General features: G+C 39.3%; 3 protein-coding genes across 3 annotated transcripts in view; 1 reads left to right on the top strand and 2 right to left on the bottom strand.

Annotated features, from left to right (window-relative positions):
- Positions 1-6,426, bottom strand: part of LOC149113177 (ras-related protein rab-11.1-like) — a 6,572-nt gene extending 146 nt beyond the window's left edge. The window contains exons 1-2 of the mRNA XM_089288009.1: positions 6,137-6,426; positions 1-3,003 (exon numbers count right to left, since the gene is read on the bottom strand). The exon at positions 1-3,003 is cut by the window's left edge and continues 146 nt beyond it. Coding sequence (XP_089144135.1) covers positions 2,539-3,003; positions 6,137-6,328 — 657 coding nt within the window. The 5' untranslated portion in view covers positions 6,329-6,426 and the 3' untranslated portion in view covers positions 1-2,538. The remainder of the gene's footprint in view (positions 3,004-6,136) is intronic.
- Positions 6,427-6,792: 366 nt separating this feature from the next.
- On the top strand, positions 6,793-19,626 carry LOC110064895 (la-related protein 7-like). Its single transcript, XM_020772000.2, has 13 exons — positions 6,793-7,058; positions 8,572-8,721; positions 8,844-8,922; positions 9,656-9,756; positions 10,222-10,302; positions 11,300-11,376; positions 12,370-12,457; positions 12,924-13,555; positions 13,797-14,076; positions 14,770-14,829; positions 15,280-15,373; positions 16,946-17,037; positions 18,273-19,626. The coding sequence occupies exons 2-13, from the start codon at positions 8,623-8,625 to the stop codon at positions 18,354-18,356; spliced, it is 1,767 nt and encodes a 588-aa protein (XP_020627659.2). The 5' UTR covers positions 6,793-7,058; positions 8,572-8,622; the 3' UTR covers positions 18,357-19,626.
- Positions 19,627-19,697: 71 nt separating this feature from the next.
- On the bottom strand, positions 19,698-21,399 carry LOC110064886 (uncharacterized). The gene is made up of 2 exons (XM_020771989.2): positions 21,090-21,399; positions 19,698-19,912 (listed from the first exon to the last, which is right to left on the bottom strand). Exons 1-2 carry the CDS (start codon positions 21,397-21,399, stop codon positions 19,698-19,700), a joined length of 525 nt encoding a protein of 174 aa, XP_020627648.2.
- Between the last annotated feature and the right edge of the window lie 2,057 nt (positions 21,400-23,456).

Raw genomic sequence — 23,456 nt, 5'->3', positions numbered from 1 at the left:
TTTCTTATTTGGTGTTTTCTAATTAATAATGAGATTATGAGCTCAAGATTTCCAAGGTATAGTAATGAGGTAGAAGGTCAACTCATTACTATTACCTCAGAAATTGAGAGTGAATAATCTAATTTTTGTAAGAATAATTCCAATCTAATTCTTTCGAATGATGATTTCCAGTAATATTTATCTGTATAATTAGAATTCAACTTCACACTTAAGCAAAATTGTGCACAAATTAAATTTTCAGTTCAAACTTGGAGCTGTGATGGTGCACTCAACAGTTCATTTGACAATTTTGAAGATTTTAAAGTTTCATAACACTGAGTTTCTTTAGTTTAATCTTCCTTCTCTGTCATCTTCTCTTCCTCCAAAACTTTGGCCAAAACATAGCCACTTTGTAAATGATCCCCAGCCACTGTACACTAATGGTTGACACTGTATGATGGCTAAGTCAATCAGATTGCAGCATTTGAATAAGTATATTAGTTAATAGAATTCCACTAACTAATAATATTGCATAATAATGGTGTAATATAAATTTATATTTAATACTTAGTAAACTGTAATGTATTTCTCCAAGACTGCTGACAACAGCATTAACAAAAACTAAATCACAGCTTGCGTTAAATTTTCGCTTGTACCATGATTTCTTCACAATGTCTTTATAATGAACTACTTTATCATTCACTTTCAATAACATCAACTTCATTTTATCATTAGCAATATTACTTTGTCCCAAGAAAAGAAATACATGATTATTAAATGTTTCATCTTGCTCGCTTAATGAAAAATATTTGATTGTACACTTCACAATATCATTCAATTACACAAACATGACCATATTTACATGGCATGATATTAGCCAGTATGTAACTATATTCCATAAATTCACCGTTATGCCACAAATAATACACTCAAGAGTAGCCTCTTCCAGGCATTCAGTTAGTTGGGAGGCAGCATGAAAAGTTGGGGTGCAGCGCAAAAAATACCACAGTTAAAAATGTGGGTGAAATGCAACAACTGAAGCCTCTCTAACTCCTTTCTTTCGAACCGGTGTTTTTTTATTGCAGTGCCTCAACTAACTGACACCTGGAAGAGGTAAACTTGAGTGTTGCTGGTTTATTAAGCAAACCAGTGCAAAGTTATGACTAACTAGAAGTGATATGGAGCTTGGGAATCACAGTAACTATATTATTTCCAGCACTAATTTGTTAATTCAACCCTACTAAAACCTTGGACAACTGTAATGTTATGCTTTCCAATGAACTGTTATGCCTATGATCTTTAATTTCATATTTGTCGCATAATTTGATTGCACATGCCAGCACTGCATGGTACCTGACATAACTAAATTATAAAGTTAACATTATTTGAACAGTACCATGTATTTATGTAGTCCCAAAATTCCACAGCACTGAATTCTCCCCACTTTTGGAAAATTATGTGTGAAGTTCCTGTTATTTTTTTCTAATATTTTCTAGAGCGTTTTGCACTTGAGTGTCAAGAGTAATTTGCATTTTTGCTTTGGTTTTGCGTTGCTTTGCCACGCAAATTACTGGCCTTAAGAATCCACTTTACTTTGTGTTCCATGATGGAATCACAAGTAAAACCAAACCCAATTTTTATTGAAGTTTTGACTGATTTAATGAACTGTCTGCACACTTTGTAACAGACCAGAGTGATAACTTTGGTTTTAGTCTTATGAATACTCATTATTTTATAATTCGCTCTATATTATCTTAAATTCCCAGGTAAGTCTCCAAAGCAGGTATTGTCAAAACCTCTGCAAATGTTCCTTCCTATAATGAATAGCGAACTCTCTTTTTTTAATATTATTATATAAATTATTATTTTCTTGTCTCAAAACCACCTCGCAAAGGCCATCTCCCTTCAACAACAATTGTTTTGAAATTCTAATGCCCCAAGGTTGGCCAGCCTTGACTAGAGATTCAATTGAAGTCCAATAATATTAGAAATCATTCTTGAGCATTTAAAAAGAAATCAGAGCTCACTGGCACTGGCCGCTGCCTTTTCGTAGCTTGGCTGTTTTACTATGGCTTTAATAGTAATCCTTAATTCATAACACTATCAATTGGAAACTTTGCTGTTTCTGTCTGGTGGCTATTACTCTTTCACACTACTCAAATATGCATATACTATATCTATTGATTACAACATTTCAAGTTCCCATTTGTCAGTTAGCACTCAATTTGGAAGAATTTGGCTATATGGAACGTAATTTAAAAGTAAATTTGCCCTTCAATAACTCTTGGTAATCCACAGGATCAGGTTTTTTGAAAGCTGGTTAAAGCTAACCCAGATAAAGCAATTTTTTTTTCCTTGAATAAATGCTTTTCACTTCTCATGTTTTTCATTGTTGGAGATTATTCAAACTCAAAACTGAAGGACATACCATATAAACAGACAACCTCGACAAAAAGTTACAAAATTGAAATCAAATTCTCACCATCCCTGGGTTAGCCTATTGGGCCTTTGTACAACCTGGCCCAGAGGATTAAACTTCATTTATTTGTGATAAAGTCTTTACAGAATAACACAACAATTTCTCTCCGGCTGTGATGTTTCATCCACTTCGACTACTTTTCCTTTTCCAGTGGACGATCCGTTGTTTTGCCCCGGCATGTCGAGTTCCTTCCTCATTTTTGTCAGCTGTACTTCATGCACTTTTGTAATAGTTTGTGTAAATGCTTCCTCTACATTTGTGGAATCCAGTGCTGAAGCCTCTATGAACGACAACCCAGAATCACTTGCGTATTTCTTGGCATCTTCGACAGGGACTGCTCGTAAATGTTTCAAATCACATTTATTTCCAACAAGCATTGTGACAATAGAAGATTCAGCATGCTCGCGCACTTCCAACAGCCATCTCTCGACATTCTCAAATGTTTTTTGTTTGGATAAATCATAAACAAGAACAGCACCCACAGCTCCCCTGTAATACGCACTTGTAATCGCACGGTAACGCTCCTGCCCAGCTGTGTCCCAAACCTTATGGAAAGTAAACATAACATGACCAGTCAAATGTGTTAATTTATTAAATAATATCAATATTACATAAACAAGCAAATATTAGAGTTAACAGCCGACATTTCAGTGTCCTCCTGACACCATTCTCAAGGCAAAGTGAATAAATTAATGCAAAGCTGATTTCTACACTTTTACTGTCTCTACAAATTATCACAATAACAAAGGCTCACAAGTTCTTCAAGTAAATACCTTTGGGCGAATAAGCTTATCTGGTTTCCATAGCGTAAGTGACTTGGAGTAATTCTACCCACCTCCTCCCCTTGAATGGGATGCTATTCTACTGCAGGGTTACCCCCCCTCCCCCCCCCCCCCCCCCAATCATTAAATTCATTATACACCTAGGTGGAGAGAGGCACTGCGTCTGGCACAAAAACATAATGCAGTGATCCTGGCCAGGGCTTGAACCTGGGCCTCTTGATCTGGCGTCCAGCACTAAACCATTCAGCGGCCGCACTTCCAACATAGCCAGAGGGCTGCAATCATCATGGTCCTAGCTCTCCTCTGGGAGAATAGTGCCATAAGGGCTGCAATAATGGTAATTAAAAAACTATGGATTGTGTGCACTTATCCTCTTGTCAAATAGCCGTGGGAGGTGTAGTGGCCTCATGGTTAGTGTACTGGTCTCCAGATCGAGCGGTCCGGGTTCAAGCCCTGGCCGGGGACATTGTGTTGTGTTCTTGGACAAGACACTTTACTCTCAGAGTGCCTCTCTCCACCCAGGTGGATACCAGTGAACTTAATGTTGGGGGCAACCCTGCGATGGACTAGCATCCCATCCAGGGGGAGTAGAAATACTCCTAATCGCTTCATGCTACGGAAACCAAGTAAGCTCCAGCCTGATGGGCCACCTGGCTTGTATACAGACTTAACCTAACCATCCTTTTGTCTAACAACTACTGATGACTGCTATGGATGTGCTTTAGACTGGAATATTACAGTAGACACCTGATAAAAATATGGCAATATTATTAGAAGGTACAAGCCTCTCAAGATTGTTGACTCTGGATCTTCTGAACAAACAACATCTACAAGCCCATCATAAAAGAGCATGTTCATGATGTCCGATCAGAAGAGTCTATTTAACAATTAGACCCATAGCCCGCAAGGGCTACGGGTCAATAGCCCATGAGGCGAAGCCGAATGGGCTATTGACCCATGGCCCTTGAGGGCGAAGGGTCTAATTGTTTTAGTATCACCCAGCTAGTCGGACAGAAAAGGTAATAATAAAGTTAGCAAATGCAAGTTGAAGAAATATTTATTTGGGAATAAAACGAAAGAAAACGCCACGCTCGATGGCGCCAATTTCGCTACTCAAGGACTATTACTAATAGTCCCCTAGTAGTGTAGCCAATCAAAATGCAGGATTTGCATTAGTCCACTAGTTGGGTGATACTAATTATGGGTAGATATTTTGCTCGATGCCACAAATTTACAAGTGGCACAGAATCATTTGGTATAAACTAAAGTTACATGTGTGTGCAAAGACATGATCTCCCTAAAAACTCATCTGCCAAACAATACTAAATTACAGCGTGTTGTTCACTTGCCTAATGGCTGAGTGAAGTTTTTGGAGGAACATTTTCAGGAAATTCAAATTACAAATTAAAGTGCTTTTGGTTGGAAATATAAATTATTGTAACTTTCAAGCTTGTACATCACAGTTACAGCTTGCCTCAAAAATTGCTTTTGTTTGCAGTTTGCACCTTGCTTCAATCAGTTGTAACCTCTGGAAAACCAGAAAGACTTTTCACAATTTCCAGAGTGTAGTTGAGGTAAATTGCACTTAACTGCTTTTAAAATTTAATTACTATGGACAAGTACTTTATTCTTTCAAATTTCTTATTTCGTTTTGCATATAATAAAAGGGCTATGGGAGGCGCGGTGGCCTCATGGTTAGTGCGTTCATCTCCGGATGGAGTGGTCCAGGTTTGAGCCCTGGCCGGGGACATTGTGTTCTGTTCTTGGGCAAGACACTTTACTCTCGCAGTGCCTTTCTCCACCCAGGTGCATAAATGGGTACCAGCGAACTTAATGCTGGGTGTAACCCTGCGATGGACTAGCATCCCATCCAGGGAGAAGTAGAAATACTCCTAGTGACTTCATGCTACATAAACCGGATACGCTCCGGCCTGATGGGCCACTTGGCTCATATACAGACTTTACCTATACCAGAAAATCTCCAGAACCTCCATACCCTCCCCCACCCCCACCCCATTAAAGGTTTTTTGGTTGGAATCCTTCACCCAACCCCTTGAAATTTCAGTTCAGCTTCTTAATTCCTTTGAAAACTTTCATCAGCTTTTGAAAACCCCATCACCCCTTCAGAATGATCAGTGATTTTCCAGGGTGTGGTGAGACATGACTATATCCTTGAACCACACAATGTAGAGTAATATTTATTTGTAAAATGATCTCTATCAAATATATATTAAACATATCGATATAACAAATATATTTATACAAGCACTTTGATGACCCAGACTTCTAAATATAGATAACCAGGAAATGGGGAAAAGGGAAGTTCAAAATATGCTATGTGAGATGTGAAGCAGACAAGTCACAATTCAAGGCAAAGAAATTTGACTTTTGATAACAAGTCATTTTAAAGTAACTTTGGCTACAATGTATTTTTTTGGTCCGTTAGATTTGCTTTAATAGAAAAAATTACAATCGCTGCTAACAAAACATTGTCGACTTTGGGAAAAGATGCCCTTGAAAATCTTTACTCGGTATCAATAATTAAACTTAATTTAGGAATTGTACTTTAAAGAACAGAGCGGGCTTTGCATAATTTGTTAAAGAACAAAAGATAAACAATACGTCTTTTTTAGTCGCGCTTGGGTTTAACTCTCTAGAAGTTCCAGCCGTGATACAAATGAGATTTTTCCAAGTAAATATGCGAGCAAGTTTTCACCGTACGTACGTGCAGTGCCGGGTAATTTTAAGCTTGCAAGAGTTTCTAGAATGCAACATTTTACAGCTTGCAGAAGTTATGCTAATAAATGGATTTCCCGGTAAAACGAAGGCTTGACATAACTACGAAGATAAACTAAATCACATAATAACAATCTGCAGGAAATGAAGCCAGAAATACCTGCGCTTTGATGACTTTTCCATCCACTTGGATGCTTCTTGTAGCGAATTCGACACCTATGGTGGACTTCGACTCAAGGTCGAATTCATTTCGCGTGAAACGAGATAAAAGTGAAGATTTCCCCACACCAGAGTCTCCAATTAAAACAATCTTGTACAGGTAATCGTAATGGTCGTACCTTCCACCGGCCATGGCTTTTGTGCACAGAACCTGCAAAGATCTGCAAAACGAACCAGGAATAACCACGTCTATAACTATGCAGGATTTCTCTACCACGTGACCTCACGCGGGAATACCTATGCGTGCGCTCTTTAATCGTTCCTGATCGCCCAGTAAGTTTTATTTTCGCTCTCGAATTGGAAATTTACATCGAGAGGATGAAGAGTGAGAGAATTAACCCACCCTCTCAACCGTTATTTTTAGATATGTATTCATCCCGCAGTTAAAATGTTACTCCGCCACGCGCGTTGCCTAGAAGCTTTAAATGCGTTTTAGTTCACGTGTAAAAAATTTGCGTCACAGGATTTGGCTATTTCTAGACTTTCCTGGGATTTCTAAACTTGGAAGTGATCCGAAAATTCCTTGTTAGCAATTTCGTTTAAAATTGCTTTGTCAGCAATCGGGCTTAAATGAGGAATTACTCTTTTGTTCAATTACCCTCCATTCTCTCCGCTTGCAATAGGTTGAGGGTTTCGAAATGCATCTTCGGAGAGAAGTATGTAGGAAAGTTCGCTAAGATAAGAGACCAAGGCTTGAGGAAAAACAGTCCGTGATCGATCGGGTACATTGCACTCCCCTTTCCCTTCAACCTCAACCCTCAACCCAGCCCCTCCCCGTTCCAGGTTGAAAAGGACAATGCAGCAACCTGGCCTGCAATGGCGGACGTATTAGCTGCGAGAGGCTCACAAAAGGCACTACGAAGGTAAAGTCTAAACCTTATCCATTGTAGCTCACAAGCTCGTTATCAGGACATTTTCAGAAAGATAAACATTATTTCGTAGCTTGACTAGGTCTATGTATTGCCTAATTGGGTCTTTCTCTGGCATTCTCTAGAATCTTTAATCAGCTTTAATTGGTCACTGTCTTTTGGAAGTCATGTTCTGCAGATCTAACGTGCGAGCAGTTGGTTTCTCCTTTGCCGACGCTACGCTGGCGGAGGAGAAAACAGCTGCTCACGGGGTGTTGCAGATCAGGAGCATACCAATACCGTGAAAATAACCTTACTCACGTTTTAGTGAGCTTAATTTGTCTCTTGTCAGACTATAATATTGTATGGTCACACAAATAAGTGGAGCTGCACATATTAATTTGCGAAAAATGCCTGATACAATGAGGTCATGTAAGCTAAGTTTGCTTTAAGGTGAGTGTTGCCTTACAATGGGATTTATATCTTAATCTTGAAATCTTGAGTGAATCAAACATTTTCAGTGACAGTGGTTTTTGTCACTAAGGGAGAGATCACAGAGGTACTGTATGCAGCTTCCTCATGACAAAATTCCAATACCGTAAATCCTCGAATTAGCACCCGGGGCGCTTATTTCAAATTTTTGAGTAGATGGGGGGCGTTTATCTGAGGGGGACACTTAATCGAGGAGGGGCCCTTATTTAATTTTTCCCAAATCGTGGCCTGACATGATCATTTTTTTAATACATCATCTGCGCTAAACAACAACATAAGCTGTGTATCAACATAAAAAGCTGATCCTAAAGTTTAAATCATGGCACCATTAGTACTTAACGTGTTCAACGTGTTCACCTAACGTTTTCACAAACTGAAACAAGGTGTGAATCTAATACTGCATGCCGAAAACTATAGTCCTTTGTTGGCTCAGTACTCGTCCACAAAATGGGGGAAGTGAAGGGGCGCGCTTATTCGAGATAGGGCACTTATTTTAAATTTTGGTTGATAGGAGGGGCGCTTATTCGAAGGGGGCGCTTATTTGAGTGAGGGGGCTAATTCAAGGATGTACAGTACAAATATATTTCTGTACACCAATCTTCGCCCTTTTGTTTTTGTTGTGTGGCAAAAAAAAAATGATGGCATATTATTCAGCCAGGTTTTGAAATACTAATAGTGTAATCCAGTTTTCTAAACATTCATGGGAACTGAAAATTGGTTTGCAAATTCGGGTAGTTTGAGAAATTGGGGGTAAAATTAGAGTGTTTGATAAATATGGGGAGGGAGACAACTTTTGGTTGAAGTTATTAGGAGGTTAAAAAAGTCAAGGGTTAAAGACGTCAGAATTCTGTTGTGTAATCTTTGGAATATAATACAATTTAGTGTACTGCTGTGGTGTAAAAACCATTGACAGAATAGGATCAATATGATTTTTATTACCTGCAACAAAAAGCAGGCATTTTGTAGTTTCTGTTTTCCACATATGTGCATTTACTTTAACTTTAAACTACTCTTTTTTTCATTATTTTTACCCTAGGCTTTAGTTTTCTTACATTAGTTTGATGATCAGTTTAACAAGGCAAAAACAATGGATAGTCAAGATCTGTTGAAGATATCAGCAGATAATGAAATGCACAAGAAGCACAAGAAAAGAACCAAGAAAATAAAAGCGCAGCTCCAGGAACAGGTTTGTGACCTGTTTCACAAGAATTTTTTTTTTCAACTAGTATTTTTGAAGCTGTGAGAGGCATCATGCGGTCATGTGGAAGCTTAGTTCTATTGTTATGTTTTTTCCTCTATTTCAAATAGGTTGAGTTTTACTTTGGTAACGCAAACCTCCAGAAGGATCGTTTCATGAAACAAGAAATCAGTAAGCACCCAGATGGATGTAAGTATAACTAACAATAAATCAAACAGACAAGCTGATATACCATTTCTGCAGATCTTGTAAAAGTTGGTGCCATACTACTAGAAACAGTCAGGGCCGTAGCCAGAAAAAGATTATGACTGAGGCAATGTCCATGGTTTAATCCTCTTCCTAGGTATTAGGATGTTTTTGATAACGATAAACTACAAATTAAAGCGAAAAAAAATAAATAACTGAGACAGACACAATTGCCTTGGTTTGCCTGTTATTAGCTATGGCTCTGATCGTGATCCTTAGTTCTTATATTTCATTCCTTCTACACTAGTTTTTATGTCATTGTTTCTAAAGTCCCTGAGCTGCAACTCTGTTCCTACACTTAAATAAAAAGAAAATGGAGGCTTTTTCCTTATTCCAGCCTATTCTATAAGTTTTTACTCCCTGTCATTCTCCACTGTCATACTTGCAACTAGTCATGTATCACGTGTTGTCTCTTGTGTAATTATATCAAAATTTAAAAACAGGATTTTTAAAGGAGCCAGCTTCCAGCAAAAATCACCATCTACATCATGGTCACAGCCAACTTCTTTGCTGAGCTATTTGTCTGATTCATTGGAAAAAGATAGCAAAATTACCCAGCTACTCCAACTGTTAAATAAAGCCACCTACCATAAGAAATTTCTGATAGCCCTGTTCAAAACAGATTTGTTCCTACCATGATTTGTTACTCTTCATTTTTATTTTGTTTTCCCTGCAGTTGTAGCAATTTCAACAATTGCTAGTTTTAACAGGATGAAACAGATAACAGATGACATAAGCCTTGTTGTAAAAGCCATGAAAATGTCCTCTATGCTTGAGGTAAGTCTTCTGCTCTTGCTTTGCTAAGGTCCTGTAATTATATAACCTCCAACTTGCCTTGCAGAAGAAAATGGTGTACAAGTCAAACAGTCAGGCAATTTTTCCCAAAATATCCTACTGTGCACTACTGTTTTCAAAGAATTATATTATCTTGTGGGTTTTTTGGAATTCCAGGAAACTATGCCAAAAATGCAATATATGCGCACAATATTGCCCCAAGTATCAGGGCCTTTAGTGACCTTTAGATTCGTAGGCCCAGTGTTGTGTGCGGCTGTTTTTCAGGCCGTCATGCTACACTCCTGGGGAAGATTTGTTTCATGATCACCCAAATACCAGCTGCATAAGAGACTAGCCTTGGTGGTGGGTGTGCATGTTTCAAGGAACCACACATTTTATCCACTGAGAGTGTTTAGAGTCGGATTATTGTTTTGAAAACTCGACAGTATTTCTGAAATATATTTTCAGGTCAGCGAAGATGAGACAATGGTCAGACGTACAACTCCTGTTCCTGAGCCAAGAAATGTTGATGCAGAAACCATCTACATTGTAAGTATTTGAGCACTTAGCAAAAATTTAAAAGGATGTTGACTTCCAATTCCCAAAAAATGTTCTAAACTTCCTAAGTTTATATGCATTGGAAAACTTTTAAACACTGCTGAAGATTCCCAAAAGAAGATCCACAGACATATTGGCAATATTCCAAAGATATTGGTCAGCTTAGTAATGGTTCAAACCTGAAACCTTCCATCAAGGAATAGGGGGGTAAGGTTGGAGTAGTGGTGAGAACACTCACCGCCCACCAATGTGGCCCAGGTTCAGTTCCACCCTGGTGTCACATGTAGGTTGAGTTTGTTGTTAGCTCTTGTTTTTCTCTGAAGGTTTTCCTCCAGGTACTTTAGTTTTCCTCTCTTAAAAAAGCAATATTTTTAAATCAACCTGGAGAGAGGATGACCTACATGGAAACCCACCAGCTGGGTTGATACTGTAATTTATTTACTATTGATTTGTTAATTTTTAAAATAGTTTATTTCTTGTTGTTCACCTTAATTGAGCCTAGAGAATTTTCAGTGTATGTGATCGAGTCTATCATTCTCCCAGTGTGCAAAAAAAGTCCTGTCTGACAACCCGGGGCTATTGGATTTTCTAGTTGGGCTAGTAGAGTCTGTTCTTGGGAAAAATTTGAGGAAATTCCAATTACAGAAGTGCTGCAAGAAATGAAATTTGTGTCGCTAGTGAGAATGATTTTCAGGCTATTGCATTATAGTTAGAGCTTGTCTGAAGGATAGGGGGCAAAATCCCATATCAAAAGGTTGGGTATGCTTGTCAGAAATTTTGACAAGCAGTTTTTATTAAAATAAGATTCTTCAAGTCACAAAGAATAATTTTCTTAAATTCACATTTCATGGAAAATGAAATCAGCTAATCACGCATCACGAAAATACCCCTGTACGACCCTCCTCGAAGGGCAAGCCTGAAAATTGCTTTTCTTCGCACCCTGATCTCCAGTAAAAATAATTTAATGTAAAATGCCTCAATTCTGTAGGAAAGACTCCCACCTTATGCTGACCATGACTGGCTGAAGGAAATTTTTAGCAAGTATGGGAAGGTGGTGTACATCAGGTATGGAATATCATGTCTTGACTTGAGCAAAAAAAACATTGTGGGCCTTCAGATTAAGCTGCAGTGGTTTTGTTCAATGTAATACTCAGGCTCTGTGAACAAATTGTTTTCAAGTTGGTTTTTAATTCTGTAAACTACAAATCCAATTATTATATCTATTCAAAATACTTTTGTAGTTATTTATAAGAAGTTTTTTTTTTTTTATTTCTATGACCAGCACTTTTATCATGCAACCCTGACCCAGGAGAATGGGCAATCACTCCCTGTGTCATGAAGTTAAATTATTACTTTCCCTAAATCCCACGAATTTAGCCAAATTTTCTGCAAGACCAGCGATCCTTTGATACACAGCTCTGCTACATTCACTAGCATTGTCTGAAACAGATTTTGTTAAACTCAAAAGGGTTCATGAACTTTTGAATAAAAAAACAAATTAAAGCCCTAACACAAGATACTTCAATCCTCTTTAGGAAAAAACATGGCGACTGGTACACGAACCCACAAGCTCTAATATCTGCAAACCTAGCAATAGCATGCACAGTGTTGTTAATACTCAACTGGGACAAATATTGCACAGAGTAAGGCAGTCCTTGAGCTTAATGGTCTGTGTTAGGTTAGCAAGGTAATGTGGTAAAATGTGCAGCCACCATCTCTTTCTGACCAAATTCTTTCTTATAAGTGATTATATAAAAGATCATACATTAAATTTTGAACTGCAGAGAAAGATATAAAGACATGATTGATCATCGCAGTAATATACACAACTTAAGAAGTTGTGAATGAACTGAATTGAGAGTTGTGAAATTAACCGAATCCCGTTCAAGCCTTTAATTTCACAACTGCTTAAGTTGTGTTTATAACTGCTATGATCAATCATGTCTTCAAATTTTACTCAAATTTTACTCCATTAGTGTAATGGGAACTTGGTGGTTATGCTTCAGAGTTGAGCTTAAGTGAAGTGTTAATAACAGTGTCTTTTTCCTGTGATGTTAGTATTCCAAGGTTTAAACACACTGGAGATGTTAAAGGATTTGCTTTTGTGGAATTCGAATCTGCAAAAGAAGCTCAAGAAGCAGTTGAGGTATTTGATTCTTCATTGTTTATTTTATAGAATAGTTTTGTTAAACATTGTACCCGTATTGTGTACTTATTAATCAAGGCACTTCAGTAGTGAAGTCAGAGACACAGGCAGACAGACAGACAGACAGACAGACAGGCAGGAAGGCAGACAGACAGACAGACAGACAGACAGACAGGCAGGCAGGCAGACAGGCAGGCAGGCAGGCAGGCAGACAAACAGACAGACCGAGAGGCAGGCAGGCAGACAGACAGACAGACAGACAGACAGGCAGGCAGGCAGACAGACAGAGAGGTAGATCATTTTGATTTAAACACAGTAAAAAAAGAATCACGTTTATCTAGCAGAGTTTTCCGTTTATTACAGACAGCAAGTTTAGAAAGATTTCAAATCAAATGTGTGCGAGTTAGTGAAAGGTAAAAAGTTTACCGGTATTAATATGGAAACTCAATCCCAAACTTTCATGCAGGTTTTCAATAAAGAAGGGAGGCAAAAGCAAGCCAGTGAACCAGAGGAGAAAAACGAAAACGGTGATAGGACAGAACAGTCAAGTGAACAGCTCAAGATGGCGAAAGGAAAAAGAAAACGCTCGCATAGCGAATCAGAAGTTGAAATCCAAAAGCACAAAGAACGAAAACGGAGGAGAACGATTAGTGAATCTTCAGTGGATTCAGGCGAAACAGAGGAACAGGAGGATGTGGGCAAAAGTAGCGATATTAAACAAAAACATAAGGAGTCTAAGAGCGGCGAAGAAGGTAGTGAAAGAGACAAAAATGGAAAGGAAGGACCGAACAGTGAACAAGATGGGAAAGACAAGAAGTGCAAGAAAATTGTACGGTGGCAAGAAGGCAATGAAGATGAGGATACTGTTACAGGGAGGAGTGGATTAAAAGCACGTAAACGATCTCACGCAGATTCGGCTGACGATGATGAAAGCGTGGAACACAAACGTAAAAAGACGGCTGACAAGGCGGAATCGAACTCTGAAAATAATGCTGAGGAAAGCGGCGAGGATAACACTGCCAAGAAACACAAGAAGAGAAAACGGAAAAAGAAGGAGAGGAAAGAAACAAGATTACCGCACCTTCGAGTGATTTCCAAGTTAGTATTTTTTTTTTTTACTCTGATCAACACTGATTTTCTTCTGACTGTTTTCACTCTATTAATAACATTTTCATGTGGAGAATTTTGTTTTTAGTCAGTTAAGTTCGCCTGAGATGATCAGAAGCTTAATTTTCATGTCCTGGGCCCCTTGATTTTGGTGTAAAAGGGTTTGGAGATGTTAGAATTTAATCATAGTCAGTGTTGCGCATTGAACCTACCTTTTCTTTCTTTTTGCGAGGCTGGAATGGTTAGAACTGAAGAAAGAATACAAGAATCTACAACGGGAAGCTATGAACAAATTGAAGAAACAGCTGCACGAGAAACCTTCAGCGGATTCGAGCCAAGCTAGTAACCAAACTAAGAAACAATCACAAGGCCAGGTTGAAGTGTCAAAGAAGAAAAACCAAAATAAATCGTCACAAGAAGACAGCCAGGCTGTAAAAGACTTACCATACACTCCTGGAGTAGTTTTAAAATTCAGTTGTCAAAGTCAGGGCTTGACTAAGAAAGAAATAAGAGTGAGAAAGAAATACTGCAGATCTTGATTTTGTTTCTTTTATTCTATAGAAAAAGTTAATTTTACTTACTTTAATTTTCGAGCTGAGGCTGTCGCAGAATAAAGACTTAGTATATCAAAAACGAGAGACCGTGTTTTACTACATTTCCGAACAACGAGAAGAGAGTTGAAAATAGGACGCGTGGCGGAGTATTTTTGACGAACTTCGAATTGATAGGAAATGTAATAATGTGTTTAATGTACCTTTTCAATCGCGAGTTCGTGACCAAAACGTATGAGAAAACAGAGAAATAAAATCGCAAAACTCTATGCTACTTAAGATCAGATACACAAACACATTTCCTTAGTATAAACTTAATGAATATTAACGACTAATAAGAGATTTTTCATGACCATGTGAAGAACTATGATGGACTGTATCAGATGAAATAATTATCACTTACTCGGGTAGCTAGGGAAATATTGAGAAGGAGACGTGGAGTACTGGATTTAGGGCTCCAGGTAAAAACGATTGGAGAAAATGATGGTCTTGGCTAAAAGTCTCAACTTGGATGTGTTAGCATGCTTTTAAAATTTTGGTCAATCTTAGCCTCAACCTTCTCCTGGATAAGATTTTTATTAAAAAAAAAAGAGTGTTTGTAGTTGGAAATTGTTGCCGACGTATGTTTGTTTATTCATTGCTTCCCTCTTGTAGGACAAGTTTTCTTCTCACGCGCCAGTGGCCTATTTGGATTTGACTGAGGGCAGTGTTGAGGTGAGAAAAAGGATAAAACGTCTTAACTGTATTAAAGATAAGTTCGTTTAAGCCACAATGTGGTTTGTAAAAAAAAAAAGCATTTCTGTTGGCGGGTAGTTGTCGCGTGCCCGCTGCCAGTGCGAGCAAGCGTGAAAAGGGCGCGAATTCTCAACGTTTACTGATGACGCAAGCCTATGACGACAAACGGACCCGACAACGTTCGGATCCGGCTTCCGCTTCTTCTGATTGGACCTGATTGGATAATAAGTCGGAGGCTGTTCGGTTATTTTCGTGGATTTCCCAGGAAGCGGCACCTGTTCACCCGAGAGGTTACACTGACGTTCGTCTTATTTCATATCATTATACACCTTTCTATTCGTGATGTACAAATCTTTCCTTGCCTTTAATCTCTTTAGTTTAAAGGAAAACTGATTTAATGTTGTAATTTGTTTTTTGTCTCGTTCGCAGGGTCACGTTCGCTTCCATACCGCAGAAAAATGTAGCGCGGTGTTTGAAACAATGTCATCGACAAACGATGAATTAAAACTCCACAAACTAACAGGTTAGTCACTGTTTGGTTACTGCAAATCGTTGTGCAGGGTTTGTATGGGTCATGGAAAACCTGGAAAGTCATGAAATTGAAAGGTGGGTCATGGAAAGTCATGGAAAAGCAATATACTTTCAGAGAATAAAAAGGCAAAAAGTTCAAAAGTTCAAAAGCAACAGACAAATCAGAAAACCGGATTGAATTCCAGTAGCTAAATAAACAGTAGCACGCATTTTATGCGTCATAATCAAATAAATAAAAATACAAATACCTGACAAATACAAATACCTGGGCAAATACTTGAAATAGTAAATTGTTTTGACAATACTTTGAGAGCAAATGCTTAACATAGGTCAAGGAAAACTCAGAAAGGTCATGGAAAGTCGACGTGGAATTCTAAAAGCTTAAAAGATTACGAATCAAGTTTTTTGAATGAATATCAATATAAAGAGTGAATTAAACTTTTAAAATATCGATTTTCTACAATTTAAAACCTGTCAGCGTACCGGTAGGCTAGAAGACCTTTTTTAGTTTGGGTGGTTTGTTGCCCCGTTGCAGACCATATGGTGATACAATTGGCGTATTCCGATGACGCGTTTTCGTACCGAAAAACGCATCAAAAGATTTGCGTCCTCATCAACGTTTTTGCAGCGTTGTCCCCGTCCACACTCAAACGCAACCTCGTTCCCAGGGTCCTCTATCTTTTTCGAGGAAGAGAGAGGACCCCGCCATGGGAACGAGGTCGACTCAAATGCTCGAAAGCGCAGACACGCAAATCAGAAAAGGTTTTCGCTATCTACTCTGATGCTATAGGGCTGCGTTTTCAGTCATCTGCACTCTGGACAGCGCTTTCACGTGTGCGTTTCGTTGAAACTATAGAGCGTTTACTATCGTATTAGCGTAGACGGTAGGCGAAACTGCATCAGGGAGTATACGTGTTCCAACGAAAATGTGAACGAAGCCCAAATGGGTGTAGCGCCTTCCCCCGGGAGTACTGTCTTATATGGGTTATATAGGTGTATACGGTTGCAAAGGGTATGGTTTTTTAGCCGTTTTGGTCAGAAATAGGATAACGATTTTGGCCATTTTGGTCTCAAACAGTGTATGGTTTTAGCACTCTAGTCTTGAATTGGGTATGTTTTTTTTAGAAGAAGCCACTTCGTTCATCATTATCGATAAGACCATCAACAAAAGCTCATTACATTGCCTTTAACATCGATCTGAACTAGGGAACTAACCATAAGGCAGGTCTTAAACAGGGTATTGATTTAAGGGTCAAGTCTTAAATAGTAGTATTGGCATTATCGGACAATAGGGTAGGGAAAATCGCAGACTTTAGGCTTCAATAGGGTAAGGGTTTTGGGAAGCGGGCAGCACACCCCCACCTAATTTTTCTGGGGTAACCCCGCCATGGTAACGCCCTTTCCACCAGACATAAATCCGTTTTCGTCGATGCGATGCGTTTACCATCCTTGTGATACAATCGAAATCGCGCAACGTTTCATCGAAAGCACACACATTTGAAAACGCTCTCCAGAAGTAACAACAAACTCAACTCAAAGGTGATTTATTTCTTTTAATTTGTAGAGGAGGATGAGAAAGCGTACTGGGAGAAGATAAATGCCGATCGCGTAACAAGATATAATGCTAAGAGAGGGAAGAAAAGAGGAACTGAAAAGGTAAAAACGACGCTTAATCGTTTCCTTCTATCGACAAATAAATTTCAATATTTAGAGAGGAAGCCACATCAGTCTTAGCTGGTTTTCACGCGGGTCATCTATCCTGGTCAAATCGAAATTTGGAAATGTTGGTTTTTGATGAGTACCCGGAGAAAAACCTTCGAAGCAAGGCAAGAACCGACAACAAACTCAACCCACATATGACACCGCGGGGCGGGAACTGAACCCAGGCCGCATCGATGGGAGTTAAGCACTCTCACCACTGCCCCATCCCTGCATTCCCCCACCCCTACCCCTGTGTATTGCTTCTTTTCAACACTTTCGTGGTAGTATTTCTCTGATAGTTTACTTCAGATTGAGTTAGACTCAAAACTGTACTATTCAAACCTCAGTCAACTTTGATCCAGAACTAGAAGCTCCAAGAGCGTTTACTCGGGTTTCCTATCGAAATATCAAATCGTACTTTACAAGTATTAAACACAGTAAAAACAAATTAAAGAGTCAGGACATTTAAAACAAGACGTAAGCTTTCATATTTAATTTACTGTTCAATTTGCTTCATTGAGTATCCTCTTTATCCAACAGGCCAAGTTCGATATATCAATATTCTAACGTGGCTCCGAGGCTTTCGGGTCAAAGTTGTAAATATTTTGAGTTTTTTTTTTTTTTTTTGCCTCTCAATTCCCAAGAGACTTGGATACAAAGAAAACAACATCAGATATAGAAGTTTGTCCCGAAAGCCTCGGAGCCATGTGAAAATTTTGATATATCGAAAGTGGCCTATTGCTTGTTGTTTGCCTCATCTTCAAAGTTCTGTTCACTACGATTCTTGATTTTTTCAACATCTGAGGTGTTCATGAGAACTAGTATGAGCTTTCCTAATTTGGCTAGCTTTCGAGCTATAGAATTCGTGGGCTGACCCTTTCCGAAAACTATTGGCATCTTTGTATGTGAGATGAGCGCAAAAGGCATGATTTTTTCCAAAGTTTTCTTTTCACAAAATTCGCAACGTTGTGTAAATGTATGTTGTTCGCGAAGGTCGAGTGTTGTTGCAATTTCCATTCCCAGTTTCCACCCTCTCCGCTAGGAACGCCTGGTAATATGACCCCCCATTTGTAGCCCAAGAAGAACGGCCTGCATTTATAGACTTGGGCTTTCCCACGGAAGCCCGATTAATTAGTTTTAATTTGTTTTCGAACAATTTCACCCTGAGTGATTTATGCGTTAATTTCTAGGTTGCAAGAAAGGCCGAAGCCCTGCAAGTACAACGGCAAAGTCATATTCGTTTTGATGACAGTGAAGGCGAAGCAGAGACGTGACATCAAAATGCGAGACAACACAAATGAGTTCGTTGCTGGACTATTTAGCCTTGAAGAAATGAGTATAAAACTGTGGGAGAATTTTAATCCACGCGAGAACATCACGAGACTAACTGAAGCGCAATTGAGGCCGTGTTACAAGGCAGTTCTTGTTATATAGTACTTTTCTATTAGATCAGCCTTTTTGCCCATTTAGTGAATATGCCACAAAGACCAGCCTGGTTAATTTCGAGCACGTCAAGGTTAGAATTTCTAGCTTAATTTCATTAACTTAAATTTATATCAGTGTTAAATTTTACACGACCGATAATGAGCTTTTAAGAAAATTATTAAATAGAATTTCATGCATGCATGAAAAATATAGTAAAATTTTTTTTTTCTTTTTTTTCAGTAACTTTTAAAAGAAAGTAGTGAATGTAATATTGTGCTAACTATACTTTGGTTTAGCGTGTCTGAACTCTAATCGGTTAAAAAAAATCCTGAAGTATCCTGTAATCGATCTGAAGGGGTTTAATTGGGGACTTTTCCAATGACCGATGAGCAGCAAACCCAAAAATAATCCTTCATTTTCGCGCGCTTAGCACCAGTGACATGCTTTCCCGCGCTTGGCACCGGGTAGCCCTTGGGACCGGTTACATGTTTTCCCGCGGTTGGGGCCGGTTACATAGTTTCCCGCGCTTCCCGATACCGTTGTTATAGGCTGTAACTTGGCGCGGTTAGCAGCGGTTGCATGTTTTCCCGCGCTTTTCACTGGTGTCATGTTTCCTGAAAGACACCACCAGTTACATGGTTTCCCGCGCTCGCCCCAAGTTATAGGTTAGGACCTTTCGCCAAGCAGAGGTCACGTGTTTCTCGGCGTTTGCTGTGATTGGCCAGATATGTAAAAGAATTTACGGAATGTACTGGAGTACATTCTATAAACTCAGTCGTCACATTTCGTGCTACACAAAACAATTGATGCCATGTTTTGATAACTAAGTCCATAGTCACTCAGTTGTTTTGTGATTGTTTTTGTACACTAGTTTTTAAGTTCTTATTTTTATTGTTGTTGTTTTTGTTGTTGTTATTGTTGTTGTTGTTGTTGTTGTGTTATGCTCTCTTCGTCGCTGAACTTAGTGCTCATACAGGATTTAAAATTGTAGACAGATTTTAACTTGAATTTTATTTGTTCTGAAAGGAAACTGGTTCAGCTTAACATCTCCTTAGCATAGTATTACGGTAGTAGTAGCATAGTATTACAGATATTAAAATAGTCATTCCATCATCTTTTCCGCCCTCGAACCAAGCTTTTCTGCCCCCGCGATTGTTCACTCAAAAGAACTAGGTCGGGTATGTCACGTGTTACGGTGAGTACAAAAATGCCATGGAGGGGTCATTAAGTTGATATTTTTCTGAGAACTTTTGTGCCTTATTGCTTTGTTTTTTGTTGTGTTTCTTTCTTCTGTTAAATCGTTCTTCCTGCTCGAATAATCCTTCTTTTTCCCATCTGTCGTAAACGCGCGCGCTCACAATTCGTTTCCAGAGATCCCTTTTGATACAGACGAGCACCAGCAAAACTGGAAGAGATAAAAGCAAAACACAAATTCAGTTTTTTGCGAAACATCACTTTTCGAGAACTAAAAAAAGGGTTAATCGGAACTGTATCACAGACAAGAGATCTTGACAAAATTAACCGATTTTTTCAAGCTTCTAAGGCCCAGTTCAGACGCCGAACTTTTCATGAGCCGAACTTAATTCGAATTTGGACCGACCCAAATTATCAAAAGCACACCTGTTGATTCAGACGTCGAACTTAATTCGCCGAACTTTATTTAGTTTAAACCAAAATACATCGAAATATCAGCGATTTTCAGGCAAAGTAAAAACTGCTTGTAAAATACGTTATAAGTTATGCATTAGGTTCGGCTCATGAAAAGTTCGACGTTTGAATCAAAGCCGTTCCAAAGCCGAAATTCCCGGCTGAGCTAGGCGGGAAGAACGGCTGGGCCGTTCCAAATTCAAATAGCCGTTCTTAACTGATTCAGACGCCGAACTTTTCATGTACGTAATTCAATATATTTGGTTCGGCTCATAAAAAGTTCGGCGTCTGAACTGGGCCTAAGCCTTTTTTTGAGACCTTATTTTCGCAGCTGCTGAAGTTGTGTGCACTGACTGGGATTGTCTTCCATGTCATTACATCTTTCTCCGCTGGTTAAATTTAAAATCTTTTACATTGTCAATAAACCATTTCTGAGTTGCTTTTTCCCTAGGTTTCAAAACAAGTCCTGGTGCACAACATTTCATGTGGAAATGAGTTTAATTTGGAAGACAATGAACGTGCAAGAAAATCTCATTTGAAAATGAAAGGTTGTACACCAAGACTCATTTTGAAACAGAGGTAAAAGCAACTCAGAAATGGCTTGTTGCGTTCTTCACCATTTACGGGTTTATTGCGAACTCACAAAGTGACCAGCTACCAGTTGGCTTGATAGCTTTGTTGACAGAGCACTGCACCGTTATCGCAGAGGTCATGGATTCGAATCTTGTTCAGGCCTGAATGTTTTTTTCAGGCATCAATCTTGGAGCTACTCCAGTTCTGGATATAATTACCTGCTGCGATGATCATTAATGTATTTACGTTTTCAAGTTTGATGCACCAACCTAGAAATGTGGTCAAACACTGTCTTGAGAGTTTAATATATCTTCTCAAGCGAAACTAAAACTAAAGAGAAAACGGAGAAATACTACACTCACCACAAATCAACGCCACGGAAGCGCAACCACTTATAATAGCTATCAGTGGTGCAGAAGCGTCTGCTTTCTCGCAGCTCTTCCAGCGCCATTCTCCACAAGCCTTGGTCTGTTCGTCTTTGCTTTTCGCGCCGTAGACTTGGCATGACAACTGCGTTTCACACCAGAAGCACGAAGAATCCCGCACGCATGTTTGGCAGTTTTTTGCTCCCTTACAAGTCAACGATGAGTTAATCGCTTGGCCGTTAATGTCCGTCGATCCTATCCAAAAGACCGTAATGAGAATGAATAATATTTTACGCGCAAGACTCATGCTGTTCAGAATGACAATGAACCGCATCCTGCATTTGAAATGCTTTTTGAACGCGCGCGTATCGTCTGTTGTCGTTAATTCGCCATTTTTGGAATTTAAATCGGCGCGCGCAAGGACGCGCTTGACAATTTATGTCTAAACGCGTCACATGACTACGTATTCCACAGCTAGAAATGGGGAATATCCGAGTGTTATTATCCAACTGCAGCGAATACCGTCCAAATAACAGTACAAATATACAACGATATTGTACAGTTATTTGTACAGTAGAAAACCTGTTTGCCGGACAGGTCGGCGCGCGCGCAAAACTGTCACACTCTCCCTTTTTCACTGATAATTTTATTGACTACAGCAAATCTCTTATTAGATGTTTTGGTGTGTAGTATCGCTTTATATTTTCACTCGTTGTTTGTAGTTTGACTCCCCCTGCGAGCTCGTCAAAATACGGCACAACTCGTAAAAATATACAGCGATACTACACACCAAAACATCTAATAAGACATATTTATAATCCGTCAAATATTTTCGCTCGCTTGCCATCGGTCTAAACGCGTCACGTGACAGAATATTCCCCAATTTTCAAAACTGTGCGTGTTGAGAAAAATATTTGAAAGATAATTAACACAACAGCCTCCATTTGACTTCGAAAATATGCTCGGATATTTGTCCGATGCTCGGATATCTGTTCCTCGAAGCTCACAGTTTTCCTCGAGCTTCGCTCTCCGAAAACTGTTCGCTTCTCGGAACAAATATCCGAGCATATTTTCTCGCCAAATGGAGGCTATTGTTTATATATTCACCAATTTTTAAAACTGCTTATGTTCCGAAAAATATTTGAAGGATTATAAACACAATAGCTTCCATTTAGTACAAAATATGCTCGGATGTGCTTCTTCAAAGCTCACAGTTTTCCTCGAGCCACGTTCTCGGAAAGCTGTTCGCTTCTCGGAACAGATGATGTCCGCCGACATCACAAATATATCCTAGTAGGTTTTCGCGCCAAATGGAGGCCATCGTTTATGTATACCACGAGAGCATAACTATTTTATTCCGTTCCATAGAAAATACGGTGGAGATCAAGAACACAATGCGATATGCGCGCGGCGCAGGATGGGAAGGTTGGATGTAATACCGTCGAATCTACAACGGCTTTCCTGTATTCTGATTGGCTGTTTGTTCTATATCATGGTATAAATAAACAATAGCCTCCCTTTGGCTTGAAAATATGCTCGGATATTTGCCCGCGGACATTATCTGTTCAGATAATGTCCAAGGACGAATATCCGAGCACATTTTCAAAGTCAAATGGAGGCTATTGTGTTTATTATCCTTCAGATATTTTTTGCAACACGCGCAGTTTCGAAAATTGGGGAATATTCTGGGATATTCCCCAGTTTCAGCTGGGGAATATTCGGTCACGTGACGCGTTTAGACCAATCGCGCGCGAGCGAAAATATTTGATGGATTATAAATAAACAATAGCGTCCATTTGGCGCGAAAATATGCTCGGATATTTGTCCGGGGACATTATCTATTACGAGAAGCAAACAGTTTTCCGAGAGCGAAGCTCGAGGAAAACTGTGAGCTTCGAGGAACAGATAATGTCCAAGGACGAATATCCGAGCACATTTTCAAAGTCAAATGGAGGCTCTATAGTGTTAGCTTGCGAACGCAGACGTATTTCCGGCTGTCACTTGGTTCCGCCGTAAAATAACGTCTGCGAACCCGAGTCAGAAAACGATTTCTGTGACGTAGGAATTCTAAGCCAATCATAGTTTAGCTCAGATAACCCCGGAACTACCGCGCGAGGTATTCGCTATGAGGAGCGCTCGAGTTTCATTCTATCATGGAATCTGATTGGCCAACGAGAAACAAAAGTCATTACGTCACAGAAAACGTTTCCTGGCTCGGGCTCGCAGACGTTATTTTTCGGCGGAACCAAGTGACAGCCGGAAATACGTCTGCGTTCGCAGGCTACTATAGTGTTTATTATCCTTCAAATATTTCTTGCAACACGCACAGTTTCGAAAATTGGCGAATATTCTGGGATATTCCCC

This window comes from Orbicella faveolata, unplaced genomic scaffold, assembly GCF_042242905.1.
Source record: "Orbicella faveolata isolate gen_17 unplaced genomic scaffold, um_ofav_v1 contig_15, whole genome shotgun sequence".
In the NCBI taxonomy this organism is placed as follows: Eukaryota; Metazoa; Cnidaria; class Anthozoa; order Scleractinia; family Merulinidae; genus Orbicella; species Orbicella faveolata.
This window is presented reverse-complemented; position numbering and strand designations above follow the sequence as displayed.

Coding starts and splice junctions, on each gene's coding strand:
- LOC110064895 (XM_020772000.2), top strand. CDS start 8,623: ATGGATAGTCAAGATCTGTTGAAGATATCAGCAGATAATGAAATGCAC. Junction 14,077..14,769: donor TGACTAAGAAAGAAATAAGA/GTGAGAAAGAAA, acceptor TCCCTCTTGTAG/GACAAGTTTTCTTCTCACGC. Junction 17,038..18,272: donor AGAAAAGAGGAACTGAAAAG/GTAAAAACGACG, acceptor GTTAATTTCTAG/GTTGCAAGAAAGGCCGAAGC.
- LOC110064886 (XM_020771989.2), bottom strand. CDS start 21,399: ATGAGTCTTGCGCGTAAAATATTATTCATTCTCATTACGGTCTTTTGG. Junction 19,913..21,089: donor TTCCGTGGCGTTGATTTGTG/GTGAGTGTAGTA, acceptor TATCTCTTCCAG/TTTTGCTGGTGCTCGTCTGT.